At 41.3% G+C, this 17,166-nt stretch overlaps 1 protein-coding gene and 1 long non-coding RNA gene across 8 annotated transcripts in view; one reads left to right on the top strand and one right to left on the bottom strand.

The window, feature by feature from the left end:
- Positions 1 to 1,889, bottom strand: part of STXBP5L (syntaxin binding protein 5L) — a 221,634-nt gene extending 219,745 nt beyond the window's left edge. For 6 of the 7 annotated variants that reach the window (XM_070406280.1, XM_070406286.1, XM_070406282.1 and 3 more), the window contains exons 1-2: positions 1,762 to 1,889; positions 457 to 657 (exon numbers count right to left, since the gene is read on the bottom strand). In XM_070406280.1, the coding sequence (XP_070262381.1) occupies positions 457 to 645 (189 nt within the window). In that variant the 5' untranslated portion in view covers positions 646 to 657; positions 1,762 to 1,889. Of the gene's footprint in view, positions 1 to 456; positions 658 to 1,032; positions 1,108 to 1,761 lie in introns of those variants that run through there. The other variant, XM_070406281.1, reaches the window with a different exon arrangement.
- Positions 1,890 to 2,086: 197 nt separating this feature from the next.
- LOC139002174 (uncharacterized) overlaps positions 2,087 to 17,166 on the top strand; it is a 123,879-nt gene continuing 108,799 nt past the window's right edge. The window contains exon 1 of the long non-coding RNA XR_011470129.1: positions 2,087 to 2,163. This is a non-coding gene — a long non-coding RNA (uncharacterized lncRNA). The remainder of the gene's footprint in view (positions 2,164 to 17,166) is intronic.

Here is a 17,166-nt window from a genome sequence, read left to right as displayed (position 1 = left end):
ATTATCTAATTAGCTCTAACATCATCTTAATAGCATTATTCATTTTACTGAACAGTGAAATAAAACAACAATTAATTTATCTGAATAATATCACAGGACTATCCGGAATAACGATTTTTTCCTTCAATTTACAACTTCCACACAAATATTACATTAAAAATGTTCTCCACTAGTGGGCCTTAACATTATCTTGCAAATTCTACTTTTTATGTTTGCTTATTTCCCCCTTAAACTAACATTGTGGGGGCTTTTTAAGTTGATTCCTGGAATACCTTTATTACATCAAACTGACCTATCCACTCAGTTCTCTATACCAGACTCTGATGCTGGCATCTCAACAATTTCCAGTTGTGTGTGTGTGAGAGTGTGTGTGTGTGTGTGTGTGTGTGTGTGTGTAACACTCCCTCACACGGTAAAATAAAGAAATAACAGGCTTTAAGCCAATTCAAAACTTACCTTGCAAATCTGGAAATACTCCGAGGTCAGGGACTCCTGAATCTCTTCTCGGAGAAGCCCCGCGGGCCCTCCCGAGTGCGGGGCGCCGCTGCCGGCCCCACCGCCACTGTTACTGCCGCCGCTGCTCCCACTGCCAGGGGAGGAGGCAGTGAGGCCGTCCAAAACTTTTCGGAAATTAAACTTCTTCATTTTAAAAAGAAACTGTTGAGAAATTCAAAGGGGAAAAAAAGGTGACTTAACTCATGGAATTATACCCAGGTAAAAGCGTTTAGCTTTTCATTCGTCAAGGCAGCAGCTAGTACCCGTTTTACTACAATTGACTCTAAAGGACTTAAAAAAAAAAAAAGTCAGGCTATATATTGCCACATTTTAATTCTAAAAAGCCTATCTTTCCAAATAAAAACCACAACTCCAAAAGCAACAGCATCTCCTCCCCATACATCAAATGTTTCAAGGGCTTCACCCCCAGCTGTGGCCATGCTTTCTCAGCACTAGGGTAAAAATAAAAGGCAGTGTCATCATCGTCATTAGCATTATATCATCATTATTATACAATCACACCGGGGTCCCACACACCAGGTCTCCGTCTCGCTCTCGGGGCGGGCTTTCCAACTAAGGGTGCAGCTCGGAATATTTCACGTTCAGAAAAATGATGCTGGGGGGGTGGGGGGGGAGGAGGGAGAGGGAGCCGGTACACCAGCTTCTGGGCTGTCCCCTCGTCGTCTTCAATGCTCCCCCTTTTCAATAGGAAATGGGGTGGGGGTGCTTTCTCCATCCCCCACCCCAAACACCCCGGACCCCAAACCCTCTGCGGGTGACCTACGGCAACAGCTCACGGGAGGGGCGAGCGACGGCGCCAGCTGCCCCCGCTTCTCCCTGCGCTGCCCCCCCCTTCCCGCCCCGCGTTTGGGCCCCCCTCCCTCCCTCCTCTCCCCGTTCCACCTCCCTCGTGCCCCGCTCTGCCCGCAGCCGCCACCGCGCTGGCCCGCCAGTCCGCTCTCCCCGCAGCACAGCGGCCGCTCTTGCGGGACGTGAAGCGGCGGCGGCGACGGCTGCGGCCCGAGTCCCGCCTCTGCCAGCTGGGCGCGCAGAGCCGCGCGCGGCTCCCGCCGTCCCTCCCGGGGCCGAGCGCCCGGGCTCCGGGCTCTCTCGCCCGCGGACGCGCGAACACAGACCCCGTCGCGCAGACATTCTCGCGCGGGCGCCCACGCTCCCAGACGCACACACAGGTGTGAGGGAGCCGCGCTGGACGGCGGCGGCGTCCGCGTCCCAGAGGGAGGACTATCTGACCCCCGACTTCAGCACCTTCCTCCGCCGCCACGAGCTGCCTGCCAGCCGGGAGGCTCCGGGCAAGGAGGGAGGCGGGCTCGCAGGCTTCGGCCCGGCTCCGGCCGCGTCTCCAGTCCCTTGGTCGCGGCGCGCGGCGCTCTCCGAGGTCCTAACGGAGCGAGCGAGCTCCACTGCAGGCTCCGCCCTCCCGCCGTGGGAGGCAAGCCCCGCCCCCCGCCCGCCCCCTCTCTCGCCCCGCCCTCTCCTGCCGGGCCGCGCGGGCCGGGGGAAAGGGGCGGAGAGCGCCGGACATCAAAGGGCGGGAGTAGCTTCCGCTCCAGTCCTAGGCTGGATGGGGCCAAGTGCCAAAGCCCAGAAGAAATTTGAGGATTGGATGAAGGAAAAGCCAATGAAAGGGGGAGGGGAGAATTTGGAAAGGTAGGTGCAGTGTTTGATTGACAGCGGGATTGGCCAGTATGCTGGGCGGCCGTGCTTTAGGGGTTGTAATTGGCGCTACCTGTTGAAGGACGCAAGTGTGAATCAATAGAATGCCTGGAAGCGTGCGAACTTGGGCTCGCGGAGCCCCAGGCTTTCGGAAGGTGCTCCCTAGGTCTGGCTCTGGACAATGTTGTGCATCTGACAAGTGTTTTTGCAGTTTATCACCTCTTTGAGCCTCATCCCGCTCTCCAGGTTCATCTGTTGGCTTCCCTCGCTGCCCTGCTACTTGTGCAGTGGTGTAACGGGTCTGCCAGAGGGAACTGTATTTCAATAGCGCTTTGGTATATACTATATGGCCTTACAGAAACTAAGGAATTAATTGTTCACCTTGTTCCCTATAATACGTTTCCCCATTTTCACATGTACCAAGATTTAAAAAACAGACTTCACAGTAAACGGTGTCAAGAATATATTTTAAGGTTTGTCTATGAGTCACAGTGATCACTTTAAAAGATGCACTGGTCGTTGCAGGATTTTTTTTTTTTTTTAACAGCATCAGGATAGAAAGATTTTGATCTAAGCCCCGACTTGCTACTGAATTGGGGAAATTTTGTACAATTTTTTAGTCTATGAAAATAAAGGGCTCTAGGTGTACACTTCAATCTGGGCAAAACAACAATCATAACAAATATTTTTACATCTTAGAAATCTAGAGTTGTAACTGGCGAGATGAGACCTCTGTTCTTATCTTCTTGAAGGAGTGATTTCAATCAAGAGCTAAACACACTTAGGACAGTGAAACAAGGAAGGGCATAGAAGAAGCAGCAGGAGAGCCTAGGTTCAGGGGATTTGCCTAGGACCAGTTGCCGCTGCCCATTGCTCCCCAAGTTGCAAGTCTCCTGGAGTCCCTTAGAGGGAAGAAGGGGGAGAAGAGAATGGCGTGGGTGTGCTCCCCTGGCAGAAACCAGAAAGCGGGCACTGGGTCCTTTGTGTTGAGGGTATTTATCTCTCTCTTGCAGGTGGGAATATTAGGGGTGGTCTTAGGGGAGGGCGTCAGTGAATATTCAGCAGCTTTCTAGGTGTGTTCTTTCAAGGTCGCAATCTCCACTGATTGGACCTCACTAGGGCAGGGGGTCATTAGTAATTGCAGCTGGTCCTGAGGCAGCCATGGCATCACTTGTCTGATTGGCTGCTTTTCCGGGCCTGGAGCTGAAATACAACTGAGGCCTAGATGTTACTTTTAGGGAGGAAAAGGTCAGGGGGTCTAAACTCCAGGACCAGCGATATGCTCGGGAGGAAAGATTACCCTGGGGGTGAGGTCCTGTTTTCTCAGTTTAGCCCCTTAGTAGGCACCCAGGGCTTTCCATCCTGGTGACCTTCTATACCTGGCCCATTGTCCTTGCTCTGCTCATGTCTTTCTAACTGCCTATAACAGAATGACCTCTTTCTTTGTGTGTGTGTGGGGGGGGGCAGGATAGAAGAGGGGGTGGAGGTGAGAGGGGATGAAGGGGGAAAGAGAAAGGAGTTGCTCAAGGTAACATAGCAAGATAAAATAAGCCTATACCAAGTGGTGGTTAGCAAAGAAATGGCAAGGATGGAATAAAGCCCAATTTTTTCAAATCCTCAATGCTTACCCACTCATTTTGAATTTTTCAGTACTTAATGTCTCTTTGAAATCTCCCAAAAAATCCCAATACTGCCTGGTAGTCTCCATGGCCGCAGCTAGATAGTAAAACTTTTAAAGGCAGGCATATAATGTTATTTTTCTCCTATGTTGTTTAGCAGCTAGCAAAATATTTCACATATAATTGGCACATAAAGGATTTTGAACAGTTAGTTTATTAATGATTATTACTAAAAGATTTATGAGACGGTATCCTGTTTGGGAGGGGTGGAAACAAATGCCACATCTGATGTTAACTAGATTTTGGGAGGGTTCCAAATACTTTATTAGATTCCTAACAATATGTACCTTTGTCTTTTTACTTTTTATTTTTATTTTTTTTGCTTTTCTTTTTCCTGGCCCATTTCACCTCCAATCATGGGTGCCTATTAAGGCTACAGAATTTGCTTTCCTCTTATTTACATCTGGCTTTCCTTTAAATGGTTGGGGTGGTGGTGTTGTTCTAACTCTTTGAGAAACACGCATTGTTGTCTAAAATAATGGATTTAGATATCTTCCTTCCTGTCACCAGAAAGTCTGTTGGTAGCTCCTTCATTTTCAAGTAAATGAAAATAAGCCTATACCAACTGGTGGTTTGGCCTTTTGATATGAGGATGAAAGAAGACGATATCCTGATTCAGCAACGTGAGATGTAACTCTTTCAAGAAAACCTCTTAGCCCTAACCGGTTTGGCTCAGTGGATAGAGTGTCAGCCTGTGGACTGAAAGGTCCCAGGTTCGATTCCAGTCAAGGGCATGTACCTTGATTGTGGGCACATCCCCAGTAGGGAGCGTGCAGGATGCAGCTGATCGATATTTCTCTCTCATCGATGTTTCTAACTATCTCTCTCCCTTCCTCTCTGTAAAAAATCAATAAAATTTTTTTTTTTAAAAAGAAAGAAAACCCCTTAAACCACCCATCACTAACACTGTAGTATCTTAGCAAACTAGGTAGTGGTTTTTATTCTAAAAATTGGGGTAGAACTGAGAACCCTGAGGGGAGTTCATTGGCCTACTTGAGTTAAAAAAGAGGTGACAGTAGATGGGAAAATAGGAATAAAAGGGAAAACAAGTTAGAATATAAAAGTATTTACAAACAAACACAAGAAGCCTAAAAAGTAAAATATGGGGGAGAATCGAAGATGGCGGCATAGGTAAACACCGGCTATGCCGCCGTAAACAACCACTTCAAAAATACAACTAAAAGACCGAATGGACATCAACCAGAACCACAGGAAGGCTGGCTGAGGAGAGACTCTTCAACTAGAAGGAAAAACAACAGCAAACCGAGGCTCAGAGGAGGCGCAGTGTGGAAAATTTAAAGGTACGGTGGTGCGGCGGTGCGCGCGCAAAGCGGGCTGGTGGCTGAGGGCGTGGTTGTCGTTTTCAATCAGGAGGGAGTCTCAGACTCTGGGCTACAGATCCGGGCGAGTCTCTAGGGACCCAGACTCAAACGGGTGAAGCGGGACTGTCTGGCTACGGTCCCTCCGAGGTTTGCAGCGGTTGCGGGGACAGAGAGGCAGAGTCCCTGGGGACAGACTGAGAGCAGCCATAGCTGCTCCCTCCCCCCGCCCTGTTGAGCCCGCCCCGCCCAAGCCCTGCGCAGAGCCATTTGCCGATCGCCTCAGGCAAAGGCTGGATTAGCGACTCCCCAGAGGACTGAAGTTTTCCACACAGCTGATTCCTACAGCCAGTCGGCCTGGTGGTCAAATCCCTCTAGTGTTAACTACAACAATTAAGGCTTGGCTAGAACAAGACTGCGCACAAAGACCACAAGGGGGTGCACCAAGAAAGCATAAAAGATGCGGAGACAAAAAAACATGACAGAAATGGAGGATATGGAGCTAAAAATCGCAATTTTGAGGGCTTGCTATAAACTTGAGCAGAGCCTCACGAAAACTAATGAGACCCTCAATGCTACGATAAAGAAATTAGAAAGTAAGCATACACGGACTGAAATAAAGAATATTATACCCAATAGCAGACCAGAGGAGCACAAGAATCAAACCAAAGATTTGACAAAAAACACCCAACTGGAAAAGCAAAATGAAAAAAGAATCCGAAAGTGTGAAGATAGTGTAAGGAGCCTCTGGGACAGTTTCAAGCGGACTAATATCAGAATAATTGGGGTGCCAGAAGATGAGAGACAGCAAGATATTGAAAACCTATTTGAAGAAATAATGGCAGAAAACTTCCCCCACCTGGTGAAAGAAATGGACTTACAGGTCCAAGAAGCGCAGAGAACCCCAAACAAAAGGAATCCAAAGAGGACCACACCAAGACACATCATCATTAAAATGCCAAGAGCAAAAGACAAAGAGAGAATCTTAAAAGCAGCAAGAGAAAGAGACTCAATTACCTACAAGGGAATACCCATACGACTGTCAGCTGATTTCTCAACAGAAACTTTGCAGGCCAGAAGGGAATGGCAAGAAATATTCAAAGTGCTGAATACCAAGAACCTACAACCAAGATTACTTTATCCAGCAAAGCTATCATTCAGAATTGAAGGTCAGATAAAGAGCTTCACAGACAAGGAAAAGCTAAAGGAGTTCATCACCACTAAACCAGTATTACACGAAATACTGAAAGGTATCCTTTAAGAAGAGGAAGAAGAAAAAGGTAAAGATACAAATTGACAACAGCAAATATGCATCTATCAACAAGTGAATCTAAGAATCAAGTGAATAAATAATCTGATGTACAGAATGAACTGGTGCTTATAATGAACCAGGGACATAGAAAGGGAATGGACTGACTATTCTTGGGGGGGAAAGGGGAATGGGAAATTCGGGAAGAGACTGGACAAAAATCGTGCACCTATGGATGAGGACAGTGGGTGGGGAGTGAGGGCGGAGGGTGGGGCGGGAACTGGAAGGAGGGGAGTTATGGGGGGGGGGGGAAGAGGAACAAATGTAATCCGAACAATAAAAATTTAATAAAAAAAAAAAAAGTAAAATATGATTGGAAGGCTGATCCTGTGGACTCTTTGAGATTTATTTATTTATTTAATATATTTTTATTGATTTCAGAGAGGAAGGAAGAGGGGGAGAGAGATAGAAATATCAATGATGAGAGAGATCATTGATCGGCTGCCTCCTGCATGCCCCATACTGGGGATCAAGCCTGCAACCTGGGCAGGTGCCCCTGACCAGAATCAAACCTGAGGGCCTTCAGTCCGCAGGCCGAACTCTATCCACTGAGCCAAACCAGCTGGGGCAGGACTATTTTAAATGTCTTTGTTCCTCCACCATAGATAGCAGAGTACCCTATGCATAGTAAGTGTCCAGTAAGTAAAAATCTTAACATAATTACAGTCTCATAGAGAGAGAACTTGTGGACAGAGGATATCGTGATGCCGAGTCACAAATTGTAAGCAAAGGATAGAAATGAACAAGAAACAGAGTGCACCATGTAAATTATAGCCTAAAAATCTTGCTCGGTGAGAGAGGCAATAATGAAATATTTATGGAAACAAATTTCATTCTTAATAAATTAAAGAGAAGTAAGATGTAAACCATCTGGTATAGGGAATGAGACCAGGCCATGAATATACCTTATAAATAATGTAGGAAACTTTAGAATTGGGTCAGATAGCAATAAAAGAGAGCTTTGATCACTTTACTGCAAAGTAGGAGAATATCTCATGGAGAGGAGTTTCTGATAAGCCATGATGTTTTCCTAAAATTACAAGTATGAAGAATTGCAGGAAAGAAACAGTCTAAGTTTGGTTCTTGGAGCAAAATCATATAAATCATTCAAACAAACCTATAACATTGGGAAGATTTTATTTTAGGATATATGTAAAAAATATATTACAACTCACTTTAAGAGATTGTGACCTTGGACTCAAGCCAATAATGAAACTAATAGAAGCTGCTTTTTCACATCTTTAAAAAATAAAATCAAATAAATGTAGAAAGTACTTTACACACAGATTTGCTAAACTGATTAGGCTTGGAGAAAACTAAGCCAAATTGACAAAACACATATAAATAAAATATAACAAGTTCTACCAGTTATTTAGCTCCTATGTGCCTGGCTATATGGTGAAATTTACAAACATCTCTTTTAATTTGATCCTTATTATAATTATATAAGACAGCTGTGGTCTCATTTTATCAGTAAGGAAATTTGAGACTGAGAAACATTTGAGAAATTGACCCAAGGTCACTTAAGTGGATAACCTAGTCTTCAAATTCAGGCTAACGTATAAGATTATGCTCTTAATCACTTCCCTATTACTAATTAGAGAATTAAATAGGAACTGGAATAGGAAAAAGGTGGGAGTCACTTCTTCTGAAATAGTTGAGTATATGTGTATTAGTTTGCTAGGGCTGCATAACAAAATACTATAGCCCGGGTGTTTTAAACAACAGAAGTTAATTTTTCTCACAGTTGTGGAGACTAGAAGTTCAAGATAAAAATATTAGGAGGTTTGGCTTCTTGTGAGGCCTCTCTCCTTGGCTTGCATATGACTTTCTTCTTACTGTATCCTCACATTGTCTTTCTCTGTGTATATGCATACTTGTGTTTCTGTGTGTCCAGATTTCCTCTTCTTATAAAGACAGTAGTCAGGTAAGATTAAAGCCCGCCCCCCCGCCCCCCTTAATGGCCTCATTTTTACTTAATCACTTCTTAAAGGTCCTATCTCCAAATACAGTCACATTCTAAGGTACTGAAGATTAGGACTTTAACATATGAATTCTGGGGAAACACAATTCAGACCATAACAAATGACAAATTCAACATTCTTTAAGCAGAGCATCTACAATAAACTGGACTTTGTAGACAATTTTACATTTAGTTTCTCATTTAATCCTCAAATCATTCATGTATAGTAGTTATTGATAACTCTAGTTTACAGGTGAAAGAGAAAACGGAAGCAAAGAAAGGTTAACTAATATGCCCAATATCATACATCTAGTGGGTTGTGAAATAGGAATTTGGGCTCATATAATCTCAAAATTCTTTCCTCATGCTGTAAGCTTTCCTTGGAGAAACCAAAGAAATTCTATTATGTAGATATTAGAAAATAAAATTATTATAAAATTTAAACATTAGGATACCAGAATTTAAAAGCGGGGGCGGAGGGGAGGAAATATCTGCTAAGGAGTTTGGACACTAGAACTAAAAAGGAATCTTGGAGTTGGGGAGTGAGTACTAGAAGCAGAGAACTTTGGGGATGGCAAGCTACTAGGAAGTTCTCATCTCACAAGAAATCTCAGCATACTTTGAAATATATTAAGAGTCCCAGAGGAGCATTCCACTAATATAGAAGAAATCAGTTATTCAATACCTAATTAGACATAGCAAGGCCACACTAAATGGCTCAGACAGGCTGTAGTGTCAGGGAGTATCAAAACATCTAGAATTTGGGTAGAGAGAGGGTAATGACTCAAGGCTTACTGTAGGACCAAGATGGCAATTATTTACCTTAGCAAGTGTGGACATTTCTGATCTGCTCGCTATGAGGTACCAAGTCTTGGACTGAGCTGCCTCATTTATCATTCATGTCTGACTCTTCAGGCAAGTTATAGCACCGTTCTTTATTATTTGCCAGTCTAGGAATTAGATTTTATTGAAAGGACACACTTGAAAAATGGGTTCCACCTGTATCCTTTCTGGCAAAATTTTCAAGAGGATTATGAATTTTCTTTCCTAAGTCTTCATCCAACTTTTTTTTTGGACCTTATTGTACATTCTTCAGGAGGGGTACTGGTTGATACTTGTCAGCTTTCTGTCATATGGCAATGAGCATTAAAATACCTTATTTAGACTACTCCAAGCCCACAACTTGGAGAAACCACAGGGATAATTAAATAATGTTATATCTCTCATGAATTTGAGATATGCAGTCAGGGGTCATTAAGATAGACCCAAAATATACAAAGTATGGCTCAGCACACAATCAAAGACACAACTGCAAACAGAACTCAGCCCTTGTAGGGCAAATCTCAAATATTTGCTATTAAACATGTAATTAAAATAAGCTCTTTGTGCAACTTTTAAAATAGATTTTCACATATCAGTCCATTACATTGGGATGTGGTAAGAGAAAGCAATTCGGTGTTGGGACAAGACTAAATTTTTTTAGCTGGGACACTGACATGCCCTTTTAGGCTCTAAGCTTCAGTTTTTCATGTATATATATACACTATTATAAGGAACAAATGAAGTTATGTATTTAAAAGTGATTTGTACAATGCAAACCACTTTATAAATATTTTGTTATTTTATTCATTATTCTTTTGTTTAGTGAAATAGTTTATACAAAGTGACTCTAGAGTTGCATTTATTTTCCCATTATCCTATCTAATAAAGAGGTAATATGGCCCTGACCAGTTTGGCTCAATGGATAGAGTGTCAGCCTGCAGATTGAAGGGTCCCAGGTTCGATTCCGGTCAAGGGCATGTACCTTGGTTGCGGGCACATCTCCAGTAGGGGGTGTGCGGGAGGCAGCTGATCGATGTTTCTCTCTCATCGATGTTTCTAGCTCTCTATCCCTCTCCCTTCCTCTCTGTAAAAAATCAATAAAACATATTAAAAAAAATTTTTTTAAGAGGTAATATGCAAGTTGACCAGCACGCCAACACACAAGATGGCTGCCCACATGTGAACACAAGATGGCTGCCACAAGATGGCCAGCAGGGGAGGGTAGTTGGGGGTGATCAGGCCAGCAGGGGAGGGCAGTTAGGGGGAACCATGTCTGCAGGGGAGGGCAGTTGGAGGGAACCAGGCTGGCAGGGAGGGCAGTTGGGGGGAACCAGGCCTGCAGGGGAGGGCAGTTGGGGGCAACCAGGCCTACAGGGGAGGACAGTTAGGGGCAACCAGACTGGCAAGAGAGGGTAGTTAGGGGTGACCAGGCTGGCAGGGGAGGGCAGTTAGGGGTGACTGGGCCTGCAGGGGAGGGCAGTTGGGGGTAACCAGGCCTGCAGGGGAGGACAGTTAGGGGCAATCAGGCTGGCAGGGGAGCAGTTAGGCATCAATCAGGCTGGCAGGGGAGTGGTTAGGGGGTGATCAGGCTGACAGGCAGAAGCGGTTAGGGGCAATCAGGCTGGCAGGCAGGCGAGCAGTTGGGAGCTAGCAGTCCCGGATTGTGAGAGGTGTCCCAGATTGGAGAGGGTGAAGGCTGGGCTGAGGGACACTCTCTCCCCCTCCCCCCCCCCCCCCCCGTGCATGAATTTTGTGCACCAGGCCTCTTGTTATTAATATAAAGTCCCTTGCATCTGTGGATTCACTGTTGCTGAAACTGAAGGAAAGCCAGAAGGTTTAGACTAGATGAACTTTAGGGTTCTTTCCAATCCAAAATTCTATTTTGATATGATTTATTTAGTCAAAGTTCACTGTATTCTCTTCTTAAATACAACAAAGGCTCATAGAAAAGCAATTAAAGGAGTATCCATATAGGTACTGGCCAACAGAGATGAACTACAGCCTATACAGGAGTCCTAAGAATATCTGTCTACCAATTAGAGATTCCTGGAGATCACATTTTTATTAATATTTATATGCATGTACATATATAACTGATTATAAAAGTAAGGTATGCTGCCCACGTTGTGGTCAGTCCAATTTCTGCTCAGGGCATATCCCCAGGTAGTGGGTTCAACCTCTGGTGGTGGCTATGCAAAAGGCAACTGATCAATGGTTCTCTCTCATCAATATTTCTATCTCTCAGTTCTTTTCCCTTCCTATCTCTCTAAAATCAATAAAAACATATTAAAAAATGAATAAAAGTAAGGTGGGCTTATTATAGAAATTTTAGGAAATCTAAACATTTCTTTCTAGTTCTCTTCAGGACATTTTTTTAAATATATTTTATTGATTTTTTACAGAGAGGAAGGGAGAGGGATAGAGAGTTAGAAACATCGACCAGCTGCCTCCTGCACACCCACTACTGGGGATGTGCCCACAACCAAGGTACATGCCCTTGACCGGAATCGAACCTGGGACCTTTCAGTCCGCAGGCCGATGCTCTATCCACTGAGCCAAACCAGTGAGGGCTCTTCAGGACATTTTTAAACAAATTGGAAGTGTCCAGTGTATATCACTTATTCCTGTTATTTGTTTATTTATTTTTTTAGGGAGAGTGGAAGAGAGAGGGAAAGACAAAGAGAAATATCCATGTGAGAGAAACGCATCGATTGGTTGCCTCCTGTACATGCCCCAACAAGGGCCGTGGCCAGGGAAGAGCCTGCAACCAAGGTATCTGCCCTTGACTGGAATCAAACCCGGGACCCTTCTGTCTACAGGCCGATGCTCTATCCACTGAGCTAAACCAGCATGGGCTTTATTGATCATTAGAGAGAGAGGAAGTGAGAGGGATAGAGAGATAAAAACATCAATGAGAGAGAAACATCTATAGGCTGCCTCCTGCATGCCCCCTACTGGGGATTGAGCTTGCAACCCAGGCATGTGCCTGGATCAGGAACAGAACCAGTGACCTCTTGGTTCATAGATAGATGCTCAAACACTGAGCCACATCAGCTGGGCATTTCCTGTTTTATTTTTAACTAAACATTTTTGTAGTGAAATTTCCCCATTTTATTAAATATTCTTCAGAAATGCCATTTTGCATGTCAATATTATATTCAATCATAGAGATTTATACAATGCATTTAGTCATTTTCATGTTCTTAGATATTTTATTTATAATTTTACACTATCTATATATACAAAAGGCTAAGTGACTAACCATACATCCATTTGACCGTCCGACCAACTGGCTGGCTGGTACATATGACTTGCACTGGCAATTTAAAAATAAACATTGAGCCCTAGCTGGTTTGGCTCAGTGGATAGAGCATCAGCCTGCAGACAGAAGGGTCCCAGGTTTGATTCCAGGCAAGGGCACATTCCTGAGTTGTGGCTCAGTCCCCAGTAGGGGGCGTGCAGGAGGCAGCTGATCAATGATTCTCTCTCATCATTGATGTTTCTATCTCTCTCTCCCTCTCCCTTCCTCTCTGAAATCAATAAAAAATATATTTTAAAAAATTAAAATAAAATAAAAATAAACGTTGACTTGCACATGCATGATACATATAAAGCTGTCACTGGTGCCAATCTCATGCATGTGTTTCGATCTGTCATTGCCAATCGTCAATTTGGTTGTTTTTGTTGACATACTGAAGCTGAAATAAAGCACCAATGTTTTTGTTGTTTTTATATCAAGTTTTTATTGTTTTTATATCATGTCTTTTTTGTAGTTATATCATGTTGTTATTGTTTATTTATTAATCAATTTATATATTATTTTTATATATATTTTACTGTTTCTTTAATCTCTGACACTTCTATTATAGAGAAAGGGCAAATAGTGATATTAAAATATTTCTTCTAATTAATTTCCTTTCAATGTGCATAAATCCATGCACTGGGCCACTAGTTATAAATAATGATGGAGAACTCATACCAAATCTTTGGCAAAGTTTTAATTTTTTTCATAAATGTGCCTTTTATATGAAAAGCTTCATAATATTAATTATTCAGAATTAATATTATAATTAATATTAATCAGGAACTCCTCAATCAGATTTTTTATAGGGGATACTGCTATGTTAAAATAATATGTCTTCATAGTCCATTTTAAATGTTATTTTTAAAAGGTTGTAGCAATTTATACCCTCCTTAAGACTTTAGGTCTCTGTGAAGAACTCATGTTACAATGAACCTTTTAAAAGTAATGTCCCATACCACCTACATTGACTTTTTTTGTTTAGATGTTGAAAAAATTCAAAGAGAGTTTTAAGATGATAAGAATTGATAAGCATATCAACTAAACTGAGTGGAAAGGTAAAAGATATAATTTCAGTAAAGCTTGTCATTTCAGTTTAAAGGAAGAAAATATAAAAGTTTTCATAGAACTTTAAGGTTAGAAAGAAACAGTAATTCATATGTTTAATTTCTAAATTTAAAAGGTAATAACACAAACATCCATTCAAGTATATCAACAAATTAAAATTATAATATTATCATATGTTATGTCATTTGAGAGAGAAAATAGGCAGAGAGAAAGCTAAAAGGGTAGAGAAAAATATATAGGGGTGGGCAAAAGTAGATTTACAGTTGTGAGTATGCGAGTTTGTTCTTATATTATTATTTATTAATTATTATATTATTTATTTGTATCATAACTGTAAACCTACTTTTTCCCCACCCCTATATATAGACCTAAGGAAGGATAACTTTATAGGAAGAGAACTGAATCTTAAAAGAATATTTAACACTTTAAAAGCAGGTTCTGTTTTTGTCACCGTAGACTAACTAGAGATATGAACCATTGGTTGATCAAAGTGAAGCTGAGAGCAAGATTCAGACCACAGATCATAGATTCTCTAACTCTGATCTAGAGATGATTAGAACACCAAGAGGTGACAGTCTTTCTTGGGTTTGGAATATAGAGACAAATGGAAGTAATCCCTTTTACACCTTACCCCTCTTGCATTCTGAAGCTTTAATTCACCATGACTCATGATGATTGCACAGTTTAAATAGGAATATGCATTTGTTTTCATGATAGCAATAACAAAATTTAATAATGCCATTACTGAATTAATCTTTGATAATGGCTAACAGAAGGTTAAAATGTTAAGCTTCTGAAAATGTTCATATTAATTATTAGCTCTGCTAAAATTGGTACACTAGAGTTTTAGAGAATAATCCAGGATGCAAGCATGACCTTGCTTTACTATCAACAAAACTTCCAAAACAGAGTCATGAGAATAGAAGGCTGAGGATTCCTTGCCTGCCCAGTTGCAGACTGGGGTGAGAGAAAACCCTTTAAGTAGATCCTCTCTGGCCATGCAGGATAAGCTTTCCATTTCAATCAGTACCTTGGCTCGCTTGAGCCGACAAAACATTGTTGTTCTCTTAACCTTTGCCAAGCTGAAAATTTTTTACAAGTATTTTTTCAGTAACAGCCAGAGTGATTTATGGTGTCTTTTAGCTCTCCTCAGTTAGAAAAACAGATTTCATTTCTCTGCCTCATTCTTTCCTCCTTAGTATTCCCACTCTCTTGTCTTTAGCCATAATCCCCTTTTTAACTTAATGCAAACATTACTTTGTTTTGCATAGTTATTCAATGTGTCTGTGTCTAATGTGCTTTAATTATGGAGATCAAATTTCTTCAATTTTCTGGGACAGTTTCTATTTAAAATATTCTGTACCATGTTCTCATAAACTATCAAAACCATCTCAAATACCATTCAGTTCCTTGACAAATATCACTGTTTTCCATGATGCTGTTTTTAAAATTTGAGTGCAAACCTATGAGAGGGAAATACACAATAGGGTTTGTTGTTGTTTTTTAAATTGATGTTGGAGAGTGAGTTAGGGAGGGAGGGAGGGAGGGAGGGAGAGAGAGAGAGAGAGAGAGAGAGAGAGAGAGAGAGAGATCAGTTGCTTCCTGTACACACCCTGACTGGGATCCAACCCCCAATCTGGGTATGTGCCCTGACCAGGAATCGAACATATCGAACATGTGACCTTTTGGTGTACTGGTACGACATTCCAACCAACTGAGCCACACTGGCCAGGGCACAATAATGTATTTTTAAGGGGAAACTCTGATTTCAGACAGACCTGAGTCTGTTACTTATTGTGTGTGACCTTGGACAAGTTATTTAACTTCTCTGTGTTTCAATTTTCTTATCTATAAAAGGAAGATAATATTATCAAACTCATAGGATGTTGTGAAGATTAAGTGAGAGAACTTTGGCACTCAACATTCTGCCTGGCACATCGAAAACCCTCCACATCTGTTAGCTATTATTATTTTTCAGCACTAAAGTTTCATATGAATACTGGTTATCATGAAAGAATTATAAGGAAAAAAATGCAATTTTACCACTCAAGTAAAAGACCCTAGTATGAAAACTACTAAAATGCTGATTGTTGTGATTTTGACCTTGGGTAATAGATAAATGGGTATTTGTAGGTTAATAATTAGTCCTTTGGAGAGGAAATCTTTGTAGAAAATATAAGCTTGGTGGGTTTCACTTGGGAAGGCCCAGGATGATAAACCTTAGAAAATAGACAATTAGCTTATTCATATTATCTGTTTAATAAACACTGTGTCCTTAAACCGTGTCTCAATCAGAACTGGCTAGCAAAATGGGACAAAAAAATGTCTTCATAGATCAAAGATGGTTGAATGTGTTTAAGGATTTTCAACATGGAAACATTATTCTTTCAAGCAGAAAGAAAATGTGTGAACTCAGTCTCTCTCTGTCCAATCTCCAGGATGGAAGAGAGTTGTTGCTGTTTTTATTTGCTTGCTTGTTCTTTGTTGTTGGTTTTGGTTTCAGTTTTTCCTCATTAACAACTTTTAAAGATTGTAATAACCATTGGCAGCCACTGATTATGTCAAATTTTTCCTGATACTCCACACAAAGTATTCAAAGACTTGCCAAGAAATGCTGGACAAAAACTGGAAAGAATAAACAATTATTAAGCAAGCTGAGTTCTTTAAACAAGTATGAGGGCAATAAAGTGCCATCACTTCAACAGCAGATGATGAAAATGACAATGCAAATATTGTATTAGTTAATATACATCTTGGCTGAATTTTTTTATTTCTCTTCGTGTAATTGTATACTTTTTAATGAAGATTATTCATTATATGTATAACTAATTGTGAGTTAAATTTTATACCACTATAAGACTTTTGATGTAAAATAGTTTATAAGTAGGAAAAAATAAAGCTTTTTAAAGAATAAATGCCATAATTTATACATATTGAAATACGGTTATCATATTTATAATTCATCAACTATTATAGAGATTTCCCCAGCCCAGAAAAAGAAGAAGGCTTTAAAAATCAAGGGTAGCAGCTACAAAAGCAGGTGTTTCACAGGATATGAGAAGCAAAGATAAGGAAGAAGCCTTATTCCCCTTATGCATACCAAGCTTAATGAAAGCCTTAGCTTTGATAATATAGGATGAGAGAAGAGGAAAAATACCAAGAATGGATATGGGTGAGTTTTATAACCTGAAAAATGGCTTGCAAACATCATTTTTGTCTATTTTGTTCATGAGAATTTCCCCAGCACTCACAGTAGGGTCTGGCACATGATAGGTATTCAATAAATATGTGCTGAGTGAATGAATGCTAGTACATGATATTCATGCTTCCTGCTAGAATTCCAGGCCTGCATTTAAATATATAATTAAATATATAATTAATAAAATGCTTCACTTATTCAACAAATATGTGTGGTGTATAACAATTTTGCACTAGGTAGAATGCTAATGTTATAGAGGGAGAGACAGAGAGAGAGAGAGAGAGAGAGAGAGAGAGAGGAGTAATACTGACTTGAAAAGCTTATAATAATTTAGTAC

Source organism: Myotis yumanensis, unplaced genomic scaffold (assembly GCF_028538775.1).
Source record: "Myotis yumanensis isolate MYYU_CA2020_CCGP unplaced genomic scaffold, mMyoYum1.0.hap1 SCAF_2, whole genome shotgun sequence".
In the NCBI taxonomy this organism is placed as follows: domain Eukaryota; kingdom Metazoa; phylum Chordata; class Mammalia; order Chiroptera; family Vespertilionidae; genus Myotis; species Myotis yumanensis.
This window is presented reverse-complemented; position numbering and strand designations above follow the sequence as displayed.